The sequence below is a fragment of the Notechis scutatus genome, chromosome 3 (assembly GCF_049901735.1).
Source record: "Notechis scutatus isolate UNSWTSFEM ecotype Mainland chromosome 3, rNotScu1.2, whole genome shotgun sequence".
Classification (NCBI taxonomy): domain Eukaryota; kingdom Metazoa; phylum Chordata; class Lepidosauria; order Squamata; family Elapidae; genus Notechis; species Notechis scutatus.
Window position 1 is genome coordinate 160110340 of NC_142011.1, and position 27504 is coordinate 160137843.

At 38.1% G+C, this 27504-nt stretch overlaps 1 protein-coding gene across 2 annotated transcripts; it reads left to right on the top strand.

Annotated features, from left to right (window-relative positions):
* Positions 1-2855: 2855 nt before the first annotated feature.
* Positions 2856-18873, top strand: TMEM200C (transmembrane protein 200C). 2 transcript variants are annotated; one of them, XM_087961557.1, is made up of 2 exons: positions 2856-4301; positions 9989-18873. In XM_087961557.1, exon 2 carries the CDS (start codon positions 10032-10034, stop codon positions 11712-11714), a length of 1683 nt encoding a protein of 560 aa, XP_087817683.1. In that variant the 5' UTR covers positions 2856-4301; positions 9989-10031; the 3' UTR covers positions 11715-18873. The 2 variants fall into 2 exon arrangements, with proteins under 2 accessions (XP_087817683.1, XP_087817682.1); XM_087961556.1 differs by having other exon boundaries at positions 2856-3724.
* Positions 18874-27504: the final 8631 nt, after the last annotated feature.

The window sequence follows — 27504 nt, forward strand, 5'->3', positions numbered from 1 at the left end:
TCTTTTTCACTCACTGTTGAATGTCACTGTTCAAGTACTGCCTTATCTATAGGCACCTGAAATTGAATGCTTGGTAAGGCTGAAAAAAAGGTTCACCAAGAGCCTTTTGTAGAGGTAGAAAAGAAATGCAGATTGGCCCAAGGTCAGAAATTTGTTCAGCTTCAATGAAAGCCAAGGCTACTTTATAAAAAGTCAGATCAGATGCAGCCCTTCATTTAAAAAAACAACAACCAAGTTTATAAATAACAGTATCGTTATATAGACAAGAAGGCAAAGATCTGTGTTTGAAAGGTCAAACTCACCATTTGATTTACGTCCTGAATCACTGAAAAAAATATTTTCAGATGATATGATCCATCCTATGCAAAAGACCCAACCCCAAGCTACACTGGGTTTCAACAAAGTAATTCTAGGTTTTTGGGGGTGAGGTGGGGTGGGGGGTAAGGTTGAAAAACTAAATGCATTTTATTTAATATTTGTCCTAAGAATGCTCAAAAGTAGATTTTAAAAAAAAAATAGGCTGCTGTGTTCTCTTTCTTCAGGACAACCTACAGCATTGCATAAATAATTAAATCTGTCTACATATTACTGATTACTATATTATTCAACGGACTTGTAGCTAATTGGTAATATTTAGTAAGGATGGAGGAAAGTGAGTACTCTACTTTGACAGACAGGTCCATTGGATTTCTTAGCCCAACATTCTCTTAGTTTGCCAATGTAAATACACTGTAAGTACAATAATTATAATAGCTACAATAAACAATAATTACATAATTGAAATCGAATGACTTATGCAAATCAGATGAACCTGTATCATCAATGGCAAGCCACAATCCTAAATGTAGTTCAAGATAACACGTAGTTTATTCCCTGAATGTTTACATATTTAAAATAAAATAGCTCTGAACCACAGAATTGGGTGGATGGATGTTAAGATCTTCTGATAGACAAATTGCAAACCAAAGACAATTCTGATATTGGCATTTGTATGTCCTATGATCTTGGCATTTGTATGTCCTACACCATAGTTTTGGGCCTCATAGCCAAGATTTTACAAATCCCTTTAGCAGCTGAGGTTTTTTTTGTTGTTTTTTTTCATTCTATCCCCTGGATTTTCATTAGCCTCACCATGCTCTATTTTTTAAAAAAATCAGACATCCCTGTATCCAATATTCAACTGAATCTCTCCTTTGCAAAAAGGATGAACACGCGCATTCCTCCTCTCTTTGCATCTTGTAAGAGCAGCACAAGGCTCTTACACCAACATTCTCTGTATCAGGTGCAGCTCAAAAGCCCCTTCGCCTCTCTTCTGAGTAGCTTGCTCTGTGTGATAATGACTGCTTACAGTCCAAGAAACCGAGAATGTTCTTTGAAGAGCATTGAAAAGCTGGGAAAAGGCAGGATTTATTTGCATCAGGTTACTGCGTACTGTGGTTCTCAATCTGCAACACGTTACTCATCTGTCCATCAGAACTGAAGAGGGTGAAAACAGAACCTCTCATGAAGCTGGTCATTTAGTCTTTTCAAAGAGGATTACATTTAGCGGCTGAAATGTTGGGAAAGGTAAGGCAATTCAGAAACTTCAAAAAAATTTGATTTCAAAAAAAACAACCCAAAGAAATATTCCGAGAAACTAAAAAGAGCCTTCTTTAGCTGTGCACAAACTATTATATTAAGGGGAAAGAAAAAAAAATAGTACAATGTCAGCTAAATTTCCTTTTCTAGATTAGGTATGTCGTAAACTAGGACCTATGCAACACTGGATGTTTACCTGGATGAAATATCAGAATGTGATCACAACTGCAGCCTAAATTAAGAGGGATAGCCAAGTAAGTCTCTGAGATTTGGTATAGCTTAGAGTCCACTTCATTTCATACACCATGTTATTAAATTTATATGCTGTCTGATTTCTGATGACCCAGGGTAGATTACAAATGATGTAAAACGTGAAACATGACAAATAGTATGAAATTTGAAAGAAGGTAGAGGTGGAAAAACATTGAACAGAATGGAAACAAATGAAAACAAACCTGTTTAAAGACACTCCAGTCACCTTCACAAAAGGCCAGAAAAAAAAGCAGGTCTTGGGACCTCTTTGAAACACCAGCAGGGTGGGGAAACCTTTGGATCTGATGATTTGGATTACTCCACAAAATTGTCGTAATAACTGTATTATTACTCTTTTGTAGCATAAAATTGTAAATTTTGGAAGATGTGTTGTGCAGCTTTTTCTGAAACACTTATAACTGTACAGTATGTACAGTTACAAACTAAAACACAGCTTGAAATAATGTTTTGGAAGAATGTAAAAACCAATTGCTTCTTCAGAAAAATCTGTTCATTTACAAAATAAAATCATCCATGTATTCAATTATTTATGAGTTCTACTAAATCACCCACAGGATTCAGAGAATTAATTTTCACAGTTATTTATTCAAACCAGTTGAAAGCAGAGACAGTCAAAAACAAACCATCTAATCAGTTGCAACTGGAATGTAAGTACCAAACTGGGGTGCAGGACAATACATAGCTCAAGTCAAGTCAAGAATAAAAATAAAAATAAAATTAAAAGAACCCGACTAATCTTTTTTTTTTTTTAAAGGAGTCCCTCAGGCAGGCGCAGTGCAAAATCCAAATGAAGAGTGAAAAGTTAAAAGGAAAAAAAAATGCAAATCACAGCATACTCACTTTGGAGCTGAGCCACAATGCCTTCAATGAAACTAGTGCAGAACGTGCGTTAAGTTTTCTGAATTTTGCAGGCTAAGCAGCTGCGGGGGAGGTGGCACAAAGCAAAAGGAAGCGAAAGAATATGTAAAGAAAGCAGTACCCACCCACCCACCCCGCACTTGACAATTTGGCTTCCTCCCGGCCCATCCAACGACGCCAGAGCAATCTCCCCAAAGGATTGGGGGGGGGGGTCGCTCGTTCAAAGGACCGGCCGTCGGACTGTATGGAGCGAGCGTGTCAAAGGGCTTTTAGAGTTTGTTCCCGCGGCTTGCTTGCTCTGGAGAGGGACGAGCCCGCCACTTCGCTCGCAGGTGGCCTGAGAGAAGGGGAGGTGGTAGCAGCAACAGCGCGGCGGGGAGAGCTGAGGGCGAGGCTTTGGTCTCTCCTGAAGGAGAAGGGGTGGGGGGGAGAGAGAGAGAACGAGAGTTTGGAAGGTAATGATTGCCATCCTGCAGCAATTTCCCTGTGTCATGGCTCCGGTATCCTAGCAACTGCAGCGTGTCGGGGCCGGCAGCAGCAACAGCAGCCGCTTTCACACGGAGCCATTCAGGACCAAGAGTCGCAGCAGCCTGGAAGCAGCGGCAGCAAGCAGTAGCTCCGCGGGGCAGGAGACGCCGTCCGCGTCGAGCGGCGGCCGCAATCGCAACCCTTAACAAAAGCCTCCGGTGAAGGCGGAGGGGAAGGGGAGGAGCGCCTGGAGCGGAGGGGCGACCCCGCAACCCGGAGCGCCGGGCAGGATGCGGGCTGGAGCGGCGGGCGACGCACTTTGCAGTCCTTCTGCTCGCCGCGCCTGGCGGTGGCGGATGCGGCGAGGCTGAGGCGAGCGACAGCCTGGCTGCTCTGACGGGGATGGCTCCGAGTCGACGGGGAGCGGGCTGGAGGGGCTGCGGGGTCTTCGGCGCCCACTGGCCGGGCTGCAAAGTTTCTCCCGGGCTTCTCTCTGGCCGTCGAGGAACTTGCCTGCAGCTCTGACCTCCCCCGCCGATTTTCCCCGGTAAGAGACCAGATGGAGCTTCTGCGTTTGCTAAATGCTGCCATTTTGAACCAGAAACTCACCCGGGGATTCTGCAGCTCCCGCCACCCCCCCCTCTCACCCCGCCCCAATCCCTCGCCCCCGGTCCGCCACAAAAGCGGCGCTGGGAGCCCCTTCCTCCTGGGCCACCATGATGGGTGGCTCTCGTGGCGGCTTCTCTCTTCTTGGGGGCGCACCGAAAGGGGAAATGGCACCGTAGAGAAATCGCCTTCGGGAGCTTCTAAATTGAGGGACAGACGAGTTGAGACGACCTCCGGTTAATGGGCGCCTGGCAGATGGAAAGCGCCTGTAAATGGATGTCTCTTCGGCGGGAAGTTTTGTTCTGGGAACTCGGAGCGAGACGCCGGTCTCCCTTTTAACCGACCCCACGGCGAAAGCGAAAACCGGTCTTCCGCATGGCCACTTTCACCGCCCCCCTCCCTCTCTCTCCGGCTTTCCGTCATGCCGGGAATCCTCTTTAGCTCCATCTTTCGCAAATTACCCTCCAGAGGCACAGGCCACTTGGCTAATTACATTATATAGGACAGCAGAGCAGCAGGTATGAAAGCCATAATGTTTTAGTAGGCTCTGTCCCTGCAGGGACGTTTCGAAACTCTTTCCCAAGAACAAGCTGCTCTTTGGGAAAGCTGCTGGATTAAATTATATCCAGACGGACTTGGAAGGTGGCTTCCCACCCAACCAACCCCGGTTTGGTTTTCTTTTCTTTTCTACGCATTCATCCATTGGGAAAGGCAAAGAAAAGTACCCGGGAGTGGGCTTCTATCTAGCATGCATGTAGTCTGGTAGACCTTTTAGACACGAAACGCTGCTGAAATCCTGGAAAACGGCCTGAAACACCATCTGGAATTGCTTTGCTTATGTAGCAGGGTAATGGTATACCGATTCGTTGATGTAGCTTACTTTGATGTATCTCTGCATGTTTCCCAAGTCCATCTAGAATCAAGAGTATTTAGTCACATGATATTAATGAACAGTAGGTGGGCTTCTTTGAGGAATTTTACCTCTGAGTCTTTTACTTTCCATATTAGTTAACCCTGATCCTGTCTATATGTATCCCCCCCCCCCCAATATTAAAAGCTGGGTTCTCTGTGTGACATCAAATCTTATTTTAAAATACAATAAAAGAGGAAGCAAGAGATCATATTGGTTGATGAATTACATGAGGCATATTGTCAGAATCAGGATTTTGGGGGACTTGCATGACATTTAATTAAATTAAGCATTGTTGAATCGGTTTTTTTAGGAAATGTGGAGATTTAGCTGATGAAGGACATAAGCTTACCTAGGATGCTGGTTTCTTTTTTGTTTTCAAGGCAAAAAATGTAACTTTATGTGACACGTTGAAATGATTGCTGTTACCGTTCATTCTTATAATGTATTTCATTCACTCTGGGAAAAGCAAAGAATGACCCTTAATTAATATTTTCAGACAACTCTGAACAATTTGTGAAGAACTGCAGAATTCAGTTGTCTAAATAACTGATTATAAAACCTCATGCAGTGATATAAACAAAATCTTGCATATTATTTCAAACTGCTTTTCAACACAGAGCTTTTTGTTCCCTGGGTTGTTCAAAACAGTGTCTTTTCTTTAAAAAAAGGCAGGTTTAATATTGTGCATCTCTATTGCCACTGCATTCTTTCATTGATAGGCTGCAAATTCACTGATGTTACATAACCAGTTACCTTGAACATCATACGTGATTCCAAATCAGGCATATGTCCAGAGAATATATTCATCCCCTAAATTCAAAAAAATATTGTTTATAGAAAATAAATATCGATACCTTGCTTAAAACAAACTTTTGATATTAAAATCTGGCTTATTTCTTTAGTATAACAACAACAGTAAAATTGAAAGTCTAACCTAAATAAAACCCCTATATTGTTCAAAACGGTATACAATATACATAATGCTAATGACTCAATACACAGTTTCATTGCCAACATTTTCTAATTTAATTCCTTTTTCTTTGCAAGATAGATGACCATTACTAAGCTTCTTGTGCAATCTAATCTTTTGGCCTCATTCAAAAACAATAGCCTGAAACCAGGAAACAGCTTATTAGTTGATCTAATCTCCATAAGAAGGTACACATTCATAGCAAAAGAACAGGAAATATTAAATGCAGGCAGGAACACAAAGTGTGATGAAGGCTTTATCAAGCTTTTTTCCCCTTTTAAAACAATGCAAATATATTGCATTGCAAATATTGATTATTTTGATATAGAAAAAGCCAAAACTGCAACATAAAGAACTTTAAAGGGAGGCTATAAAGTGCAATTGGCAGGTATAAAGTTGATTTTGAAGTATTTTCATAGAATAGTTGAAATTAATCTTTAATTGGTTGACCTTCCCACAGATCTTTCACCTTTTGCTCTCAGTTGCTAATTCCAGTTGTATCATACTATTTTCCATCTAGCTCACATGTATGCATGTAGGAATGCTTGGTTAAATTTTACTTCATGACTCTCTAATGTGAGCAGTTAATGAAAGAAAGGGTGAAAGAAATCAGCACTGTGTATTCTGTTTTCACTCCTGTTGTCCATGCATACAAATATAGCCTGCTGAATCAATAAAAAACCCATCTCAACTAGCATTCTGTTCTAACAGGGTCAGTTATCTCTGGAAATTATGCAAGTAAAATATGAGCACAAATGCATCTCCAAGTTTGTGTGCCATGCCAGTTAGTATTTGGAGGCATACTTTTTCTAGTACTGAATATTAGTAAGTATAATGACTTCCATAAATATATTTGATACTCTTCCATTTGTACATATTGGTGACAATTTTGTATCTTGTGAATAATTCCATAGATCAGTTACTCCACAGTATTAAGATATATTAGGTGGTCATAGATTATAGTACTATAAAAAGAAAGGTTTTTTTCCCTTATGCACTACTTTTCAGCAGACATAATTTTGTCTACCTGGCTTTCCTTATTAGTTTATTTTATGAAACTAAAAGCTCCTTGTTTTGTTTGTATTTTTCTGACTTTCCAGTTTTATCTATGCTATGATGTGCTGGGATAACAGTTCCACACAATATTGCAGTGGATATTTGAATACATGCATTGCAACATTGTTTGTGTCTTAATCCTTTCCTAATTATCACATCAGGAAATATTTAACTTGGCAGATTTCCTTTTTCATTCCTTTAATATTCAAACAGGGAATGACAATCATTTAAACAAACTAAACCTTTTCCCTCCTTCTCCTGCCTACATCAGGCTGGACCACAATTTTTATTCTTCGTGGATCTTTGCCAGAACAGAAGTAAAATGGGTGTGGTGTGCAGCAAAAAAAACCCAATAAAATTTGGGGTCAAAAGATACCTCAAGATTCTTAACAAAGTTCTCAATAAATGCTACCATAGCCTTTAAAAAGAATAACAACCCTAGGAAGTAAAAACCTAGTCTCCAGATCAGTTTGTAATATACATTCAGTTGTGAAGATTTGAGACAGAGTTAAGGAAGTTTCCAAGTACTTACTACCAATTGTGAACCAGAACGATTGAGTTGAAGTCAGTTTGAAGATTCTATGAAATGGGTAGACTTCTATTTACAGTAGAGGATCCTTAAGGGATTTAAATGTTTCAGTTTCACTCAAGGATAGATATACAAAGGAAAAGTTCTATGCAGCATGGAAAGAAGTATGAGCTACAGTTTAGAATAAAGCTATGAAATTAATTTACCTCTTCAACCATCCATGCCTGTTACAGCCTTCTACAATCCACATTATGTTTACCTCCTTTGCATACAAATGCATTGTTTCAGAAGTTTGAATTATTTGTGTGCTTTGAATTACTCATATGCTACTCATATGGTCAAATTTGCTACTTGTAACCTCCAAGGTTAGTCTTAACATAGTCTAAACAGGAGTAGCATTCATTCCCCTATATGCATGCCAACATGCACATACATTATTGCGTTCACTGACACGTGAAAATGGCTTTAGTTTTTCAGATTATATGTAGTATGATACTCCATCTCCACCTGTTTTTATTTAGCCCAAAGCCATAGTGAACATGGTGAAATCTTGAGAAAGTTACCCGTGTCCTTGGAACTAACAAAGAGAGCATGCTCCTTCCTGTATTTTTGCAACTTAAGGCCTGACATTCAGATAGGGACATCATTACTAAGAGCATCTATAACTAGATATTTTTGCTACTGACTTGCTCATGAAAAAAAATTCCGGGGTCTGATGAAACTTTGGCTTGCAAAGAAATTGCAAAGTTGTGAAAGCAATTAGTCACTAATAATTTCCACAACAGCATCTTTTCCCTTTTGAACTTTATCTGATCAGAACTGTGAACAAGAAGGTTGTCACTTAGTGCTTTCACATCATTTTCCCAAGTGGTTTTTTTTTTAAAGAAGAAATGCTCCTTAAGATGCAGGTCCATTGCAAGTTAAAAGAGATGGTGCATGTAATTAAAATGAAGTTTCATTAAAAGTTGAGGTGTGAATATACTTTTTCATCATTAGTATACCCCAATATCACAATAGAAAATATTAAGGTAGAATTGTTACATGGTGACCAGAAGGGAAGAGAAGCAGATGGGATTAGCAATGAATATGAAATGTTGAGAAATTAACATACTTTGAGATTTGGGAATGTGCACATGACAGATGTAAAATTGGGTTACAGTCAGAGCATGGTGTCATGCATGAATTTCTGGAAAACCCTGATTCTAGGATTATTTATTTATGTAATTCATGTCAGTCATAAGCTGTCTGTCAACATGATTAAGATCTTATTTAATTCATTAAGCCCTCAAAAGAAAAATAAAACAAGCCAAATTATAATACTATCGTGCCTAAAACTGATACCAAAACATAGTTCTAGAACAATAAAATAAACTCCCATCTATAAATAATGTTCTTCCTGTCTACGGTAGTTGTCAAGCATGAGGAAAAGATTGTGCCAATAAAAGGTCTACCAATAAATTAATTGGTCTAATAAATAAAAGTTACCAATACAACAGTCTTTACCTGATCCCTGTAAACCAAGCAGTCAGTGGAGGTAGACCTAACAGTAAGACCACTGGAACAGATTGAAGGGCTTTGATGTAGCAATATGAAAGAGGCAATCCTTCAGTCTTCAAAAATCAATAGCAGCATTTTAATTGGGCTGAGAAATTAAGTTGAAATGAATGGTTGTGTTCCACCCACTAAGCCACAACAGTTTGTTGGTGTCAGCACTTTCTAGTTGCTGTTTGTGAACAATCTTTAAAGGCAGTCCTACCTGAGGAATACAATGATTACAATAGAGGATTGGATTATCAAATGGACAGCGCTTGCAGAAATTGCAAACCTGATCTGTTTGGGGGAGGTGGGGAGAGGGACAATAAAGACTTTTTAAAAGGCTGGGTGTCAAAACTCATGGTGTCATGCTGTCACATGATGTATCGCGATCCTTTTTCCCTCCACAGAGCTGGAGAGGGTGGGCATAGCCTGTGCATGACGCACCCAGCCTGCCAGTTTGACACCGCTGCCTTACATGGTTACTAAAAGAAGAAAGGGATTTATAGATTTGCGGATTAGACTTCTATTGTATTATAAAATTTGATTATTATTTTTTAAATGAAAGAGTACAACTAAACTAAAGCTTACAGAAGCGTACCTCTTTTGATAGAACAGTTCTTTAGAGCTAATATAATCTATAGATAGAACGAACATACCAGGTTCAGGAGTGCTAGCGATGTGCAAAGTTGTTCTTATGTGGTATTAAAGCACATATGGACTCTATGCAAAACAGTAAAATTCCAGACTATCAGAATTTGCATTTTCTTTTGTGTATATTTCAGATTGTTCCCTCCTGAACAAATTCCAAGCCTTGATTTGTTGGAATTCATACCCACCGAAGAAAATGTTCTAGCACTTCATCTGATGCTAAGTTATTGTAAACAAAAAAAAAAGAAAGCTTATAATCCTTTTCAGTCAATCCAGCAGTAGGTGATGATGATGATGATGATCATCATCATCATCCAAAGGCAGCGTAGCTAAGACCATGTGGTCAGCTTGGTGGTCAGCTTGGTGATAATAAAACGGATATGTTATTGTGAAGGATTCTTTTCTGCTTGTCAATGAGTATGAGATGTTGCACCAGAAGTTTCACATGCTTCTTTACATGAGGCTGATTAGTCAATAGTGACTGAGCAGGTTTAAGACAGATTGGTTTAAAAGATATCATCGCTCTTACGTTCTTTTCTCCATTTTGCCACAGGAGCCGATGCTGCTGTAGGGAACGTTCTCCTGGATAGCCAGCCATGATTGCCACTGGAGGCCTCTTGAGGATCTCAGCCAGAAAACAGGATCCCTTACGGCCTCAGGGCCAAGTCTCCAAACACAAGCGCAAAGCAAAAAAAAAACTCAAGAATGATGTGGTGGTGGTGAAGGGCAAGCTCAAAATCTGCTCCCTCTCTGGCCTCATTGCTGTCTGTGGCATTCTAGTGTTGTTTGTGGGGATTGCCTTGGCTGTGGTTGGCTACTGGCCCAAACCCCTTTATAGGACAGGGGGCCTTGGCCACAGCCCATTATTGCAATCGTATGGGAATGCCCCTGAAAGCCACACCAAAAACCACACCCAAGAAACAAGAGAAACTTACCTAGAAGTCATCAACTCTTCTTTCTCTGGCAACCAGAAAGCACTTTCCCCACCTCTGCCTGCCCCCTCATCACCCTCCGGCTCAACAAATTTGCTTTTTCATCTTTTCTCTAGATATTTGCATTCAGACAAGCTCAAAGTGCTTGGACCCCTCATCATGGGTATTGGCATCTTCCTCTTCATTTGTGCCAATGCAGTGCTGCATGAGAATCGTGACAAGAAAACTAAGGTTATCAATCTGAGGGACCTGTACTCCACTGTCATAGATGCACACAGTCTTTGGCCAAAGGATGGGGCTCCCTCTACCGTGGCCTCGGTCCCAATAAATGGTTTTGTGAACTGTGTGCAATCTCGTGGGCTGGAGTTGAAACCTGGCAGCAGCTCAGGAGGAGAAACCTTGGGAGCCACTGCCATGCTTACCAAGAATACCTGGCACCCATCTGTGGGTGCACCCCTCTCCCCTCCTGACTTGGCTTCCTCACCTCGCTGCTTCTCCACCTCTAGGCAAGAGCAAATACCCAGCTTGGCTGATGCCGTTTATAGCATCTATAAAGAAAGAGCTGCAATGGCCCAAAGTGCCCATAACCCATCTCGTACCCCCACAGATAGTTGGGACCAGCACAGCACTGCCAGTTCCATTGTGGGCTCCTCACTGAGCACCTTCACATTGCTACCACTGGCTCAGGGGGAAATGTCTAATAGAGACTGTGGTGAGTGGCAGAGTCTGCTGGGTGAACAGGACGGCCGACAAATTCCTCGGGGAGAATTTGAACTTAGTCTAAAAGATCTCAGGAGCAGCTACCTAGACACAGCGCAGGAACTGACAGTGTTGTCCAGGATGAACAAGCGCAAAGTAGTGCTCCGACGCCAGAGCACAAGCTGCCTCCCTGATTCCAGGAGATCCCTGTTCCCTGAGCCCTCTCAGACATTGGGTAGTAGCACTGACCTTGACTCCAGTCTTTTAGCTAAAGATTCATCTTTCAGCTACTCCAGATCCCTCGATTTGGGGGATTCTCATCTGCCTACACCGTCTGTGGATCAGAAAGGTTCCCAGAGCACTCAGTGTGATCAGTACAGAAGCAATAAGGGCTACACTCCACTGGAGGAGTCGGGCACCTCCTTGGAGTCTGTTGCCAATACCCCAGCCCATAAAGCACCTGAAGACTGTGAAGTCAGCTCCAGTGAGGAAATTGGCTCCTCACAGAGCACCAGCAAGGAACAAACAGAGCAGCAGCTTTTGAAAATTCAGAGACAGTATACAAATAAAGAGAAACTTTTCATGATCTCCAGATCAGATGCCATTGTTGGCCTGGAAGATGCAGATTTGGAAAACATTGGCATTTAAAAGTTGAAATAAATTGGAGACAAACATCTAAGCAACTTTTAATCCTTCTGCCCCTTGTGGAGCTAGGAAATGGGCCAACATCCAAAGAGCTGAAGTAGGTTATCCTTGAATTGCTTCGGTCAATTCTTATAAAAGTCTTCAGGAGAAGCACCTACCAGGTGTTTGTTTGCATTGTAAGCCTCTTTTCTTTTCAAGCCAATTTGTAGTCCACCATGACTGTTCAGTAAATTCATTGGAATAACATTGTTAATATAATAACATTGAATGTTTGACAATAATTGTGCACTTTACTGATTTTTTTTAAATTCTATTTGCCCACTTTCTTTCTATCTGTTTTTGCTATGACATACCTGCACACCTTTTCCCCATCTTTAGATAAAGGTGGTTTTCAAGCCAGCAAAATGCATCTTTCTTAATGTTTTGTTAGTACGGAACACTGTTTTCAAAGGATGAATACTAGGCAAAAGATGGCAGGTAAAAACCTGCACTGTTTTTATTTCTGTAATAGTATCAGAAGAAAAAAGGGGTAGCACTGTGGCCAGCTGAACAAGCAGATTCCTAAATTCAAATAATAAGTACTTTATTGAGTATTATTGCACATGTATCAATTAATAGCATTAATAATAATCATTTTTAAGTGAAATAAAATACGTTTGCAATAACAAAACATATTTAGGTAGCATTTAATTTTTCTGCTAAATGCTTACAAAAGAAACCAAATTTTGTTTTCCGTATAAGAATCAGGGATTTTCTTAGTCTTCAGGGTGGAACAGAATATATCCTTAAGTATTTACTCAGTCATAGAAGCAAAGTAAAATCCTATTTTATTTTACTTTATTTGGGAAATCCTATTTCATGCATTACGGATCCCATAACTGGACTTTTAAAAATTCAAATGACCAGTAGACAGCATTAAATAAAATGTTCTGCAGCTGCCACCTTCAACTCTTTGTTCAGGTTTTTATAGACCAATCATATTTTAAGTATTTTAAGTATTTCGGGTTTCACTATGGAAGAGCCTGAAAATTAAGCCAAATCTGTTTATTAAAACTATAGGAAATACTTATTTTTTTAATGGGCTGATTTAATATATTTTAAAATTGAGTATAAAATACCTTAATCTAATTATGAGAAAGTTTTCTTTGCCAGCTCAACCTCCCCTGAGAATAAGAGCCCTGCTTTTGTATACCATAATTGCCCCACAGTTTAAAATATCTATAAGTTCCACATAATAATAACCAAATATTGATCCATAATGAGAAGATTTTGGATATAATTTTGTTTATTGCCGATAGACTGCTTTTACAATAGCTTTTGCCAGTTAAGATTGATTAGCCAATCCTAAAATGCTTATTTCAGCATCACCATGAAACCTGCTATCCAAATGACTGTCAGTCATAGTTAATAACTTAATTTGATTGGCCACTGTCAACAGATAAATGATGTACTGCGCTGTGAGTCAACTAGTATCAATCAGCAGTTTCAAGATGATTCTGTTCCATTATAGTCATTGGTATGAAGCAATGTGGTCATTAAAACTCTATAAACTTTAAATTTGATAGAGTGTGTACTTCTGAGTGTGTAGAAGTACAAAATTAGAAACTGTGCATATCCCTATCTGCAATTTAAAGCAGTTGCTTCTTTTTCTGAATCCTATAGTTCCTGGGATCTGTTGCCCCATGATCCTAGGAAAAGAGGCAGCTGCTTTAAAGAGCTGCAACACATGATAGCTTTATATTTCCACATGTTCCAAATCACCATTTCGGAATCAAATCCAACGCACTGCAGAGCTTTAATAATGTATTGCGCAGAACTGTACGATGCCCATCTAGATCAGTACAAACAAATCTTATTTAAATATCCAAAATAGTGCAGTTGAGAAGTATCATAAATACCAGTCTTGGCTGTAGTTTTTGTCTGGATCAAGGTAGTCCCATCTGCAATTTGTAGTGCATTATGTTCCATTTAATCTAGCCATCATTTCCTTATCCCATCATCAGTTTTGCAGGACGAAGCTCTTTAAACACTTTCTATATTTCTTTCTGGTCTGGAATGATAATGGAAGTAGAAGAAATGATACATTTTGTTTTTAAAACTCTAAAGTGGTATGATATGAGTTATATATATGCCTGCCTGAATTCTGACATGATTACAGCTTTAGATTTTCAGATGGAAATTTCCCAGCATCTATTGAAAGATTATGTTATTGACATATAAATAGCATGCATTCTCTATATCATTATTCTGGTTTCTGACAATAATCTAACATGTTAGAAAATTTCCAGTAGAAAAAAACACTCCTTTTTATAAATCTCCATTCAGAAAACCTCATATTCAGCAGATTCAATTTAACTTAAGCATTATCCCACATAATAGAGTTGGACAAAGCTTAACTCACATAATTTGTTTAATTATGGAATTCATATTTTGTAAAATATCCATTCCTGCTAATTGGTCCATAAATGTGAGGTTTTGCTGTAATGTTAAATTCAATTTCATGAGATTTACAAACTCTTCTATTTTGTGAAGTGGTGTCAGAATTACATCTAAAGGATCTATCTTAGGTCTCCAGCAATCAATACCTTTATCTTTTGAGGTCCTGTAGCAGCTGTTTCAAATGCCAGAATTTGTGACAATACTGTTTTCATTTCCATTCCCACTTAAGTGTTGGTTTATTCAAAAAAAAAAAAGGGGGAATATTGATTGTACGTGGCATTTCTAAATTGGCTTTTCTATTTATAATGACTATTAATTTTTGTAATTCACGTACAGCTGCATTGGCTGAACATGTATTATAGCAGTTTAGCTCTTATCTTTGGCAGGGTATAAGAATCTAACTTTGACAGGAACCACTATTGAAGCCTATTCTGGATTTCTTAATAATTTGTCTGAAAACAGAGCAACTGGATCTTGCACCCATTTTCATTTCATAGTAAGCCATTTTAAAGTGCTAAGAGAAATTAAAGGGTAACTAGATTTCATCGTGATTTGGAAAATCAAAAACTAAAACAATACTTAAAAGCATGCTGCTTGATCCAAAGATAATTTGCACAAGTGTCCTTCAAATCATTAATTAGTTTGAGTCCTAGAAGGAACTCTGATCCTGTAGCAGCCATTCCAAGTATCAGAATGTGTGACAATACAGTTTTAATTTCCATTCCCACTTCCTTAAGTGTTGGTTTAATAAAATAAAAAAAATGATGTAGGTTGGTTGTACAGGGCATTTCTAAATTGGCTTTTCTATTTATAATTATTAATTTTGTAAACTGTAAAGTTGCATTGTCTGAACATGCACTATAGCAGTATCTTTGACAGGGTATAAGAATCTCACTTTGACAGTAACCGCTATTGATACCTATTCAGGATTTCTTAATAATTTGTCTGAGAGTAGAGCAACTGGATTTTTTAACCAAGATGCAGTTGCAAGATCTTGCATGAAAATGAAGGGCAAGTCCAAATACATTCCTTTAGAAGTAGCAATAGTAATAGCACTTAGACTTATATACCGCTTTATAGTTCTTTACAGCTCTCTCTAAGCACTTTACAGAGTCAGCATATTGCCCCCAACAATCTGGGTCCTCATTTTACCCACCTCAGAAGGGGTTGAGTCAACCTTGAGCCTGTGAGATTTGAACTGCCAAATTGCAGGCAGGCAGCAGAAGTAGCCTGCAGTACTGCACTCTAACCACTGCGCTGTGCAGTACTTCAGTGATGGTTCTACTCTGGGAGGAAAATAATTGAATAATCAAAGTTTCTTCAATAGTTTCTTCTTCCACCAAGGTATCACCTATCTGCATGTAGCTAACGTGAGAATGACTTAAATTTTCTTAACAAACTGGATTTTGCAATCACTTCCTTTTGGTATTAATTACAAAATATTAAATGGGACACAATGGATCAATACAACAGTGTTGACTTATTAGGGCTGTGCAGCATTACTGAATGCAAAATAGTGTTCAAATATCCAGGAATAGACCTCTTCTGTCTGCTCCTCCTACAACCATCATGTCCTTTTTGGGGATTTGCACATGATTGTTTCTGGAAAAAGGCATAGCTGTTTTTTAGGAACTGCAGATAGGCTCTTTGTTCATACCCTGCATGCCTCTTTTGGCCTTTGAATCCCAAGCATTGGACAATTGAATAGTCCTATCCATAGAAATGTAATGGCAATGAACCAGAAGTCTTTTGTCACTATAATTAAGTCATACGTCTAAAAATAAAAGCCGTACTGATGGATTGATTTAAAGATGAAAGCTGCCAAGAGAGTCACTGTGTGATTCAGCTCAAAGCTAAAGGATGTTTGTGTTTAAACAATAGCCAATATTCTTACAACAATTGAGCGCTCATATCCTATTTTCTCTGAAACAACTTTGCTTTTATTGGGAACTAGGGATTTCACCGATGTTGCACTATCATGCAGATAGTTCCATCTGTCTCAGGGAGCAATACTGTGTAAATAATGCTATAAAGAATATCACTTAAGGATCAGAGTTACCTGGTTCAACGTGGAAGGGTACAATGCAGATACATTTACGCAGGTCTGAGAATGTGCGGTCTTTCAAAAGTACTTTGTTGAAGTACATGTTTTAGCTTTTTCCACTACTGAGCCCGATGGTGGGAGCAGGTGGATGTTGTTCAGCTGATGGGCTACATCTCTCTCTCCTTGCTCCAATATTTAGACAGAACATACTTAATCTACAAGGTCATAAATGCCACAGAGGTATAGCAAGGCACAAGTATTTCTCTGCCAGAGCAGACATATTTTCATGTCACAACATCATTTATTAGTAGTAATAGGAGCTGGAGTATATGCTATAAATGTAAATGCTGGTGGAATCCTCTGTCAAGGACCAAATATGGGTTCATATTGCGGAGGAAATGTATAAATATTTATCTGAATAGCACATTATGTCTTAATAGTATGTGTCTTAGATCAGCTGCTCTTGTCTCCTTTCCTGGGCAATGTTAACTGTTAACGCCTAGCATACCTTACCTGAGGATGCTGATGGAAAAGCCAAGAACTACGGAAACATCTAGTAAGCCACACACATCCCTCTCCTTGACATAACCTATCAACCACTTCACGCATGTAGTAGCCATCCTGTGAATCGTAGTTAGGGCAATAAAACATAACAGCTGAAGAGTGGGTAACCATCAATCCAAAATGCAACTTCTGTTTGTTTAATTCCTAACTTGTAGACCAAAAGCTGTGCCAAACTTTTCTCACAAATGGTCTGCAAAAGAAGCTCTGCTTTTATGCCTTCCTAAACATGAACATTTAGTTTAAAATTTCTATTGGTGATTTTTAAGTATGTTTTTATTGGTGGAAGTGGTGGGAAGCAATGTGTTTTTCATGCTTTACGATCTTTTCATCACCGTGAAACCTTGCTTGACTGGTGATGCTCAAAGAAAGCCCCATTCTTTTTCTCAGTGCAATTAAACTGTTAGAAGAGAGCATGCTCAGAGAAAGGTGAGGTCCTATCAAATAATACTGCCTATTTTCCAGTTTGAAATGTTTAACATCAAGTAAATGCATTCATACGATGTTTCTTGTTTATCTTGTTCCTCTCTTTTTCTTTCTGAAACAAGCCCCTTTCAGCTTGCAGATTCTTCATACGCCACTTCTAATTACGCCTTTTGGTATGCAAGTAATACCAAATAAAAACAAGACTTAGGCAAAAAAAACACACAATATGCTCCCAATTTATTTGCTAAATCCAGCAACTAATGACAGAGCTTCGGCCTGAGGCCTGCAGATGCTGCTCAAGGTAAAAAATATCTGGGCAAGATAGGTGGCAATCCTATGCTTTCTCCAAAATAGTGCCATTGAATTTAATGGGATTGAATTCACAAGTATGAAATCAAACGAACAATTAAATATTTTTTTAATCTTTTCTGGGCACGGAGGAATATTTTCAGATAGCATAATTACCCTTTTCGTATATATTTGGAAAATACTAAAGGAACCTTCATTAAGCACATTTATGTCACAATTTTTTGTTTTACTAACTTTCGAGTCACTATTTTTTAAGCCGACAATGAACTGGCTAATCATTTGGATGATCAGATGAAAGGTCATGAGTAAGTTAAAAAAGCGGGAAAGGGCCCTTTCAGTTCAACGTCTTTAATGCAGGAATCTAATATCTATCCTGCTTCTGCTTGAAGTTATTCAGTTGTTTGACCTTCCATAATCTACCAGGACTCCTGGGAGTTAATGAATTCACATAACATAAAATATCCATGGTAAATATAAATTATGTATGAACTAATAAATAATCCCTGAAACCCCTATAAAAAATTCAGACGGTAGCCACTAAATCTACAATCTCTGGAAGAATTCCATCTTCTCCAAGGAACACTGATGAGGCCAGGAGGCTGTCTGGGGTTGTCAGAAATAATGTTAGTAGCATTAAGAGGGCCACAGACCACTTGGTTAAGTTGGGCAGTCATAGAAATTGAATAATTATTTTTTAAAAATATTTCAATCCTGCAATTGGTTGCCTAGTCCATTGGTAAACTGAATATTAAAAAACTCTTCTAATCCAATAGGGTTTGTTTTTTTTTGGTTCATGTTCTTAAAAAAGCCTTTAGTTTCTTTTTTTATATATCAAAGCATGGAACCTTTTAATGATAGCATGCATATCCTCATAGAAATTGACCTGTGAATTGGCTCCAAGTGAAAGCATTCAAAAGATGACTTCGGTGACCCAACTTTTAATCTCGTACTAATGAAAGCACATATGTCTCAGTATATAGCTTCAACTGACCTATCCATGGCTCTAAGAGCATTTGAAGAGACATGGGAGTAATTAAATAGAGCTTAACATATTTGAGAGTGTTTCTTGGTTCATATTTTTCTCGGTGAGAAAAATGCATTTGTGAGATGAGTAGGCTTCTTAAAAAGAAAACAATGGTTTCCAACCATTTCATTAAGACAAAGTAGATAGATAAAATGACTTCTGTCAGACTGCAATACCATTTTGAAGAATAGCATTTCAGAAGGACATATAATGCTGTTCCAAAATATTTCTGGAAATAACTTAAGGCCAGAAATAACATTAACAATGAAGAAAGATATAAGAAAATGCTCACCTTTTCATATAACGAAAATGTCATCAGTTTACACCAGCAAAGCCGGTTAAAGAACTCTGGGAGCTGAAGTCCAAGGTTGAAGACTCCCTGGTTTACCACTGTACAATACAATCACCCACTTCATCAGCTGAAAAGCTTGTTTCCTTTATCCAATTATGCAGAGCAGGGAAAGGTCCATGTTGAGCAGCTGCCTTGTTATCCCACTGTCACTCGGTCATGCTCCCACAGCCCTTCCTTGCATTGCAGCTTTAGGTAAGGACCAAAGACATTGATGCAGGGACCAAAAAAAAGGACAGTGGCAAAATGCCAAGTGTGTCCTAGCCATGGACTGCAACCATACAAATAACGAATGCCTGAATGTGATTAAAGAGTTTCAGACATGACATATTTTCTATGGGTAGCAATGGAAAAATGGCCATCCAAAGCATGAATATGTGTACGTATATGTGGAAGAGATTTCATACGATAACAGTACCTTCTGTGGCAGATATATTCAATACCCATAGACATTTGCAGAAGGGGGCATGATGGCTCCACAATTGAACACACTGAGCTTGTCAGCTGGAAAGCTGACAGCCTGGGTTGGAGACCCGAGCACCATACAACAGGGTGAGTTCCCATTCTTGCCCTAGCTCCTGCCACCTAGCAATTTGAAAGCATGCAAATGTGAGTAGATTAATAGGTACCACTTTGTTGGGAAGGTAACAGCATTCCATGTCCCTTTTGGTGTATAGCAATGCTGGCCACATGGAAACTGTTTCTGGAGTTTCTGTCACATGGAAGCTGGCTCCCTTAGCCAGGAAAAAGAGATGAGCACCATGCCCTAAAGTCGGAAACAACGGGACAGAGAAAACCTTAACCTTTTACTTTTAGATATTTGCATGATAGTTCTCAACAAACAAATGAGTCACCATACAAAAAAAAGGTATTGTTAGCATCCTCTCTGAGATTACAGAGCTGAAAATTTTCTGTTGCGTATTCCTGTTTCTCTTTAATCACAGATAGTGCCATTGAGGTAATAATAGTCTCTAGTTCTACAAATCAATTCATATTTTTTAGATTAAATCAGGCTCAGGCTCATCAACTTCAGAACTACATCCCTGCTCTCACTTGACAAGCCATCTGTCACTCACCTTGTTCAAACTCTGAAGTATGAAACAAAGTCCTAATTAATTTGGATGAAAAATGCAGGCATAGAAGAAGATATGAGTCTGCTTCTTCTCCCGCGGGAGCAGGTGAATACCAATAAAGCTCTAAAGTTTGAAGTTAGTTTCATCTCCAGCTTTGGAATGCAAAGAAATTTGGATATTGTGAAAGCTAATTTTGACATTATTGCCATTTGCAATTAGAATGCCAAGTTAATGAACATGGTAAATACTTGCTTTGTTGTAAGTGAACAGTGAAGCTTAATTATTTTGCATCATGAAAAAGGAATAACTGTTACATACAAATGCCAGTATTGACCTGTTATACAAGCTTGTAATTTGAATAGACGAGCCATCCTAAAACAATATAAGCATGGCTTACTACATATTTTCTATGCTCTACAGAAAATTAATGAGCTTTAGTAAAATAATTGCTGCATGGAGGAATTAAGGTCACATAAGCCAATTACATCCATAAAAAGAGTTGTAATTAAACATTTGAAGAGTCTTAAAGATATTGCTCTCGATCATTCCTATGTTTATATGAGCAAATATTTAAAAAGTGAAAAAATATTTTTGTTGCATTTGAACACCAACTGAAGTCAACAATTAATGGACAGACATTGTCTTCGCACTGTAATTGCCTGGTGCACACTCAATGCTGATCCAAAGTTTATCTTTCACCATACATAAATATATTGTATTCTAGTTTACTGACTTAGAGCATAGAATCATAGGACTGGAAGGGACCCTGGAGGTCTTCTAGTCTAACCCCTGCTCAAGGCATGAGATCTTACACCATCCTGGCAAATGGTTGTCCAGTCTATTTTTGAAAACTTCCAGTGATTGCGCACTCACCCATCCAGAAGGCAAGCTATCCCATTCATTAATTATTCTCATTGTCAAAAATGTTCTCCTTACTTCTAGGTTCAATCATTCTAGGTTCAATCATTAATCACCCATCACTTCTTTATCCTATCCTCTCTGCTTTGCAGAACAAATCAATCCCCTCTTCTTTGTGACAGCAAGTACTGGAATACAGTTTTGTTCTCCCTAATCCTTCTCTTCAATAGGCTAGAGATACCTAGCTCCCTCAACCATTCATCGTACAAATTAGCCTCCAGTCCATCATCATCTACGTTGTTTTTCTCTGTGCACTTTCTAGGGTTTCAGCATCATTTCTTTTGCATCATGGTGAACAGTACTATATGCAGTATTTACTAATGCACTATAAAGTGGTATTATCACTTCTTGCAATCTTGATGCTAATCCTTTGTTGATGCAACCCAGGATTGCATTGGCCTTTTTGGCAGCTGTAGCACAATGCTGGCTCATGCTTAAGTGGTGATTCATTAGTACACCTATTTACTACTGTTGAGCCAGGTATTGCCTATTCTGTACCTATGCATTTGTTTTTTTCCTGCCTAAGTGCAGGGCCTTATTTTTCTCACCCCTGAACTACATTTTGTTGGACAGGGCCCAGTGCTCATATCTGTCAAGATCTGTAGTCTATCTTCTAAACTGTTATCAATTCTCCCCAGCTTGGTGTCATTTGAAAATTGGGAAAGCTCTTATCCTAGACCCAGCCAGGCAAAATTCTTTACCTATGCGGTTTGTAATATATGCTCAATGCCTGACCAGGTGGTACACGTTAATGTGAATGTAACAAGACATTTCCTCAGGTAATTGGGTCTTTTACAATATCCAAAGACTCAACCAGGGGACGGGAGTCACAGGACAAATTATTGTAAAAGAGCCCCTTGAATTAGAATGTCTCAAAAATTAATAATGTTCTTTGTGAATATCTACTATTATCAATAGGATAGGAATGATGTAGTAAATTTGTTTATTATAGGAATTAAAAATATAGCTGCTTTTAGACTGCCAAGCTTAAAATTAAAAGCAGCCAACTTTTCTAATAAATTTCACCAGCTTTTTCATTTGCGCCCTCTGCTGGACAAAATGTGCTACTAATATCCAACAGAAATGTAATGTTATAGCATAATTTAATACATACAGGACTAGATAAAAGAGATACAGACCATGTAATAATTTTATATTTTATTTTTGATAAATTAAATGAGTGGAACGCTATGATTTGGTTCACATATATTACCAGTTTTAACTCATGTATATATATATTCAAGCACTCGTTTGTCTCTAATAAACAAATGCATCATATTTGTACTGCATTCTTTATTGCTCAAAGAACATGAAAGTTGAGAATCCAATGTTGTTAAGTATTGCTGTAGTTTTCACTCTTATAAAACATATTTTCCTTTATAAGCTAAGTATTACATTCAAGTGTTGTTTTTTAAATTCCCAAATAAGAACATTTTACACAGAAGCTGTTTTATTATGAAGTACTGTATACATTTCAGATAAGCAGTTCCACTAATTCAGTCCTGAAAAAAAATCCCGCAGGATAATAATGCTTTAGCAAAATACTTCAATTAAAGATAGCAAAATGTAAACCCAAGCACGCAATTATATATTCATATCATTTCCTTATTCCTCTTACATGATGTTCATTGTTTTCTGCTTCCTTCATCAACATTTGTACTAACATTTGTACAAACGGTATTACTGGAGCAATTATGTTTTCTCTCAAATCAGAACTGAAAAATACCTCAACAATTATTGGTTGATTGATGTTTCCAGTGGCAATTTTATTTCTACCATTGGCTGTATTGCCAGCATTAATGCCTGGCATGAGTACAATTATGCAACACTGCTGTTTAACTTTCATTAGACAGCAAAAGTTGCTGAACTACAATTCCCATTAGCCCAGCAGTAGCCATTGGTGATGTTGGGGAATTTGTAGCTCAGCAGAATCTGGAGATCTACCATCTCCCTAGTCCTGTTAATGAGGTCATAACTCTCCATGGCAACCAGAAAGCAAGCTCCTAGGGATATTCTAAGTCCACAGTTAGATAAACAAATGTACATAGATAAGCTGTTCTTCCCTCAACACCTGTCCTGTTTCCACTAGTCCGACACCCTCAATATTTTCTCTTTCACACACACAAGCAAATTCCATCAATACTCCATGCTTAAAGGACAAAATTTTAAATTAATGCTTATTACCTCAACAGTATCATTGGATAGATTTTTAAATTCATGAGTATTTGAATTACTTTATCTTTCAGACAACCCTTACTTCACTTACCTACTTACACACTTATTTTGCCTATTCTGAGATTTCCCATAACTTTATAAATCAATTATCTTCTGGAAGAGGGACTATGATATAATTAACATATTTCTACTGAACTGAAGTTGTGCACACCTGAAATTACCTGAGAATATATCTACCTATAGAAATGTACTACCAGCTAATTCCTAGTCTGAAGATGGTGTGCAGTGAAACAGGATGATTGTGCAGGAAACTGAAGAGTGAAGTTACCCTAGCCTGGGATGCCAAGCAAAAAGGAGGTAAATAAAACCAAATATAATATAAGGCTTTGATTCCCAAATAGTCTTAAGGATAAATCCATTAAGCAATAGTATCTAAATATATTTCAGTAATTATATCCATAATGATCTCATACTTTCTTATGAGAATAATATTAATTACTTATTGGTTAACTTATTAACATTTCAATATATTAATATTCTTTCATTTCTTGTCCTTTGGCCCATCCCTTCATGTTTGAATACATTTATTATACAATAGACATGAAATAGATTATTTTAAAAGGTCCATCCTGCTTTTATAATTAATAGCTTTGATAAGATAGGCATTTATTAGATATTCAATTACTAAACATTTATCCTTTTCCTTAATTCTTCCTTGGTACAATTCTACAGCTTGTTAGAATTCCTCCTTATTTGCATAAATAAGTAGACATATAAGTCCAATGTCTCCAAGTCTAGCTTGTAAGGTCTAAAATTACAAAAATAAATAATATATTTCTGCCACATTAGTGATATTTTCTACCCCTCCCCACTTCCAGAATATTCTCCTGCTAGAAATTTCCTATGTTCCAGTTTCAATTAATTACGCTTAGAAGCTTTTCAACAATGTACATGGATCACTTTCAGCAATTTTTTTTTTCAGAATCCATATATCTTTGTTTTGGGTAGGTCACCTCCTTTCTATCATCTATCATATTAAGCAGAACAACTCCATCTTAGTAGTTACGTCTTACAATAGAACTCTATATGCAGGGGTGTGGTTCAAATTTCTTAACAACCGGTTCTGTGGGGATTGCCTAATTTGTGGGTGCGGCTTGGTGGTCATGTTACTGGGTGGGCATGGCTTGTATGTAAATATTGTAAATATTTATGTAAATATTGATTTTTTTTAATTAAAAAAGAGCAACTTTTACCCAAAATCAGGCAAAGCAGGCAGGCAGATTGAGTTGCTCACAGAATCACAGATTTACTTAGAGATCTATATTTCTGCAATTGGCTACCTGAGTCTGTCACATAAAATTTGCTTGCAAGCAAACTCACAAAATTAACTCACAACACACTATGTATGTAAATATTGAATTTTTTTTCATGAAAAAATAGCAACTTTTACCCAAAATCAGGCAAAGCAGGCAGGCAGATTGAGTTGCTCACAGAATCGCAGATTCTCTTAGAGATCTATCTTTCTGCGATCTGCTACCTGAGTCTGCACTGAAAAATAGAAGCTTCAGTCCTAAGGAAGGTTCAGCTCTGCTTTTACATTAGCTAGAAAGCAAGAAATCCAATGATTTCCTGCTTTCTAAAAAATCTAAATCTCCCGGCACAGCAGAACAGCTGATGGTCAGGGGGAAAAAAAGGAAAAATAGAAACTTACCAAATGCAGGCAAGTTTGATGGCATGCATGCCAGGTAAGGAGTGAGTGGGCGGGGCAGGAAGGGGCAGGGCCAGCCAGTGGTGCGATTTGCCGGTTCTCCAAACTGGGCAGAATCATAACAACCAGTTCTATAGAACCGGACTGACCAGGTAGAGTCCCACTCCTGTCTATATGCAGAAATAAAGGTCATATTTATGTAAGTTATCTTATCGGCATACTATCAAAATAATCTATTTTGTTAGAATGAACAGATATTAGAAGTTATGTTATTTGTATAGCTAGGTTTGGGGCGGAGGTTTTTTTTTTTTAGTTTTTTATACCATCTCTCTCTCTCTCTCTCAAACACAGAGGGGGGGAAGGGAAAGAGAGGAAGGAGAGAGGGAGGGAGAGGGAGAGAGGAGGGAGAGGGAGAAACAGAGGGACACACAGAGAGAGAAATCCATGGCAATGGATAATCCAAATACTGTTTTCTCTTCCTATATTCCCCACAACAACAATCCAATAGAGTGAGTTGGGCTCCCAATCTCCTGGTTTCTAATCCAGCACCTTAACCACTACATCAAACTAGTTTTCTGTTTAATAATAAGAGTAAATTTGGAAGACTCATTTTACTACTGTGATAACGTGTAAAGTGAAGTGTCAAAGTAAAGCCACCTTTTAATAAATAAGCTCTGTTCCAAAGCATATGAATGCACGATGCGCTGTCATTTATTCATCAGTCTGGATATTATGTGCAGTGATCTTTGTCATTTTAGAACAAATTAACATACTGTAATAACATCTTTTCATGCTTTCACATCACAGAGCTGTAGTGCAGTTTTCAGCCCATCATAAAGGATTGAAGCTTTTATGAATTTGATGATGAAGCCTATAGAATTTCACAGCATAGAAATACAGAAATTATGTTTTAAAGTTGTAAATGCTTCAATTACCACGGTCTTCACAACATACACATATGTCAAAAATTCCTAAGAAGATGTAAGGTTATGGATTACTTTATTGGAGCATAAAATTATTATGATGCAAGAAATTTTCTATAAAGCCATTTTGTCTCTAATTGAGGAAATAGTACATTTTTAAAGCTCTGTGAAGCAGTATATTTGACTAAGTGCTATTGCTATCTCTTCACAATTTTAGATTGGGACCAGGTCAACAAATTTATAAATAAATAATTATAGACATAGAAGGGTGGTCATTTAATCCATTTGTCTATTTTTTGTAAAATTCCCAATGCTTTTCAAAGCCCCTAGCCTTATCTTTACGCACCTTCCCAACCCAATTATTATTGGAGATTATATATCATCAGGCTTCTGTATTGTGTCCATCTGTCACATACATCCATACACACATACATACATACACATACATCCATACACAATATATATGTATTAGGCAAATACTACCTCTGACTAGTCCTGCCCCCATCTCTTCTCTGCCTCTTGAGTCCCAGCTGATTGGCTGGGTCTTCTTTTGTTGCCATGCACAGGAGAACAGAGCTGGAAAGCAGGTTAGTGGGGTGGGGAGGGAATGGGATTTTGCAGTAACCTTCCCCTGTCATCCCTACCAAGCCATGCCCACCAAGCCACACCCACAGAACCGTTAGTAAATAATTTGAATCCCACCACTGGTGTGTATATATATATCATCGTCATTTTAACCATTGTCTATCCACTACAGGATGAAGGTCTCTTTTGCGTGTTTCCAACAATATGGTCTTGAGCTTTCTTTTGCCTATTGGGCCTGCAATACTTGCTGATGTTGTCGATCCATCTTGTTTTAGGTCTCTTTCGTGGATGCTTTTTATCAAGTGGGATCCATTTTATGACTGCCTTGGCCCATCTGCCATCAGTTCTTCTTGCTAGGTGAGCAGCTCATTTCAACTTCAATTCTTTTACTCTCTTGATGATAATGTATACTTTTGTTTGTTCTCTAATCCATTTGCAGGTCTTTTTATCTTGTCTTGTAGTGCTGAGCATGTATTTTCAAATGGCTCTTTGTGCCACTGTTAGCTTTTGTATCAGTTTTAGTGTCCATGTTTCCTGTCATATGTTATAGCAAGTAGCACACACTGATCAAACACTTTTCTCTCTGGGCACAGAGGAAGGTTGTTCTTGGAAATTATGCTTAGTTTGCCAAATACCTGCCAATCAGATTTAACATGCCATTCAATTTCCTTTATTGTAACACTTTCCATTGAGATCTGTTGGCCAAGTATGGTCTACTACATCAAGGTCTTCTCAAAATAAAATTTGTTTTCTTTCTTTGGTGAATTTATAACCTAGCTCTATTTCAAATTGCTTTGTTCTATTGCAAGATTTGCAAGATATGAACATTATGGATTAAAATGAACAAATAGTCAAAAACATCATTGAATCTGCTACATCTACAGCACTGCCAGAAAATACTTTGTACAGTCAAAAATCTCTGATGAAACTATTGATTTAATTTAAAAAATGGTGGACATTGAAGAATACCAGAAGTTTCACTAATAAAATGGAGTACATTGAACTTTGCAAGACCATAAGAAAATGTATCCAAGAAGAAATGTGTCAGTTTAACATAAGCATCTGAAAAAGCCAATTGAAGAAAACAAAGGGATTAATAGAGCAAAATGCAAGCTTATAAATACAAGAAAGAAGTTTTTGCATTAAAACATGAAGATGGCTCTGTGTGTAGAACAAGGCAGGAAATGTTAGAAATAATTGGACAATTCTATTCAGAGCTATACAAAGATCAAGATCACTCAAAAGTAACAAAACCCACA

Excerpts from the sequence above, each read along its gene's own strand:
- TMEM200C (XM_087961557.1), top strand. The coding sequence starts at position 10,032 with ATGATTGCCACTGGAGGCCTCTTGAGGATCTCAGCCAGAAAACAGGAT.